General features: G+C 52.5%; 2 protein-coding genes across 2 annotated transcripts in view; one reads left to right on the top strand and one right to left on the bottom strand.

Annotated features, from left to right (window-relative positions):
• Nucleotides 1-1,207, bottom strand: part of MAP2K4 (mitogen-activated protein kinase kinase 4) — a 101,448-nt gene extending 100,241 nt beyond the window's left edge. The window contains exon 1 of the mRNA XM_010008274.1: nt 1,135-1,207. Within this exon, the coding sequence (XP_010006576.1) occupies nt 1,135-1,207 (73 nt within the window). The remainder of the gene's footprint in view (nt 1-1,134) is intronic.
• A 232-nt stretch (nt 1,208-1,439) lies between these two features.
• Nucleotides 1,440-1,723, top strand: part of TMEM220 (transmembrane protein 220) — a 10,941-nt gene continuing 10,657 nt past the window's right edge. The window contains exon 1 of the mRNA XM_010008272.1: nt 1,440-1,538. Coding sequence (XP_010006574.1) covers nt 1,440-1,538 — 99 coding nt within the window. The remainder of the gene's footprint in view (nt 1,539-1,723) is intronic.

The following is a 1,723-nucleotide window of genomic DNA, read 5'->3' as shown; positions in this document are numbered from 1 at the left end:
GGCCCCGCCGTCTCCGTCTCCAGCCTGCTGCCAGCAGCCCCGATCCACGCCTGCCTCCTCAGGCGCGGCAGGCATCACCCCCTCCCTTCGCCCGCAGCCCCTCTGGGCCACGGCTTCTCTCCGGAGCCCCACGCCGTGCTGGGGCCCCGCCGCCACCGTGTGTCCCAGCCGTTAGCCCCGGCAGCCCCTTGATCTGCTCTCTGTCCCCCACTTTCGTGCCTGGGGAGGCCCCTTGAGTTGGTCCAAGCACTTTTCTCTCATGTTCACCCATGACTTTTCCTCCCATGCAAGCAGCTGCTTACAAACTTCTGACGTCTTTCCCAAGACCACTTTCCTGGCCACCAGAAGGCATAACTTCCTCCAGTGCTTTCCATGATACCCAGGGAATCAACCCCCTTCTCCCACCACCAGTATCCTCCACATTTTCTTTCTTTCCTCAGACACTGCTGTCAGTGCATTGTATCTGATCCTTCCTCTAACTCCAGCAAATTTACAGCCTTAGCTGCACATACGGCAGGAGCTAGAGCAGTGAAATGAGTGCCCCAGTGGCATGGGCTGCATGACTTGAGCAAGTCCCTTCACCCACATGAGTCCTCATTCCTTCAATGGTGTAACAAATATTACTGACCTCCTTTATGAATTGAAATATGCTGATGAAAGAGATGGAACCCAAGTGCTAGGTAGGCAGCATGCATACTCTTTTCCTGTTCCTCCATGTCCTAGACTTCTCCATTCTTCTCATTAAGGTGGTGACAGAGTAAACATCTAAAATCCTGAACATGCACTAGATGTGCCTCCAGGAGCTGCCATTACCCTTCATGCAGATGCAAACGCAGTGCTGGAAAAAGGTTGGGGCAGGAGCTTCTTCTGGCCTTCATTTCTTCTTCTTTCTTCCCCAGCTCAGTTTTATTTATTTCTGATCTTGTGTTAAGGATAAGAGTTTTCTTTCTTCTTGCACTTTGAGCTTGGAAGAGCATCTTCTCCCACCCTAGATTCTAGTTTCCCTACTCAGCTGTACGTAGGGCTGGGGAGAAGGGCTGAGACCCAGGAAGTACTTCCTGGAGCAGCGAGGGATCCCAGCCTTCTGCCCAAACCCTGCTCTCCAGTGAATCTCTCACACTATGCAGAGCTCACCTTGGTCAGGAAGTGGGATAAGGTCCTGACCATCCCCCTGTCGGAATTCCAGCTTTGCTTTGGGGAACACCATCACCTTACCACACACTCAAGCCAAAATCCCAGTAACCTATTTGCTGGGATGGACCTTAGACTGCTATCCTGCGCCATCCCACTCTCTGCTTTCTCTGGGGACATTGCTCACTCTTTCAAAGCTGCATACCCTGTGTCCCCTCCACTGCTTTGGTTACTGAGGAGCAGGAAGCACTCCCCCTCAGAGCCTTTCACAAGAACAGTCCTTCCCAAATGTGGTTTGTGTGGGCACCATGGGTGGTAACCACCAGCGCCAATACCTAGAAGAGCCTGTAACAAAAGCCACAGACCCCATGACCTGCAGTAGCTCAAGCACATTTGTCCGAGTGAAGGTGTGCCCTCATCCTCTCATCCCATATTCCCATAAAGGACACCTTACTGCTTAGCACAAAGCAGGATTCCAACCCTGTATCTTCACCTGCCCAATGCCAGTCAAGTCCCCAGGTCAGGGTCTAGTTCATGGCCCAGAGCATGGCTAGGCAAAGCAGCAAAACAGCTGTAAAACAGCATAAGTGGG

This window comes from Chaetura pelagica, unplaced genomic scaffold, assembly GCF_000747805.2.
Source record: "Chaetura pelagica isolate M959 unplaced genomic scaffold, ChaPel_1.0 scaffold471, whole genome shotgun sequence".
NCBI classification, from domain to species: domain Eukaryota; kingdom Metazoa; phylum Chordata; class Aves; order Apodiformes; family Apodidae; genus Chaetura; species Chaetura pelagica.
This window is presented reverse-complemented; position numbering and strand designations above follow the sequence as displayed.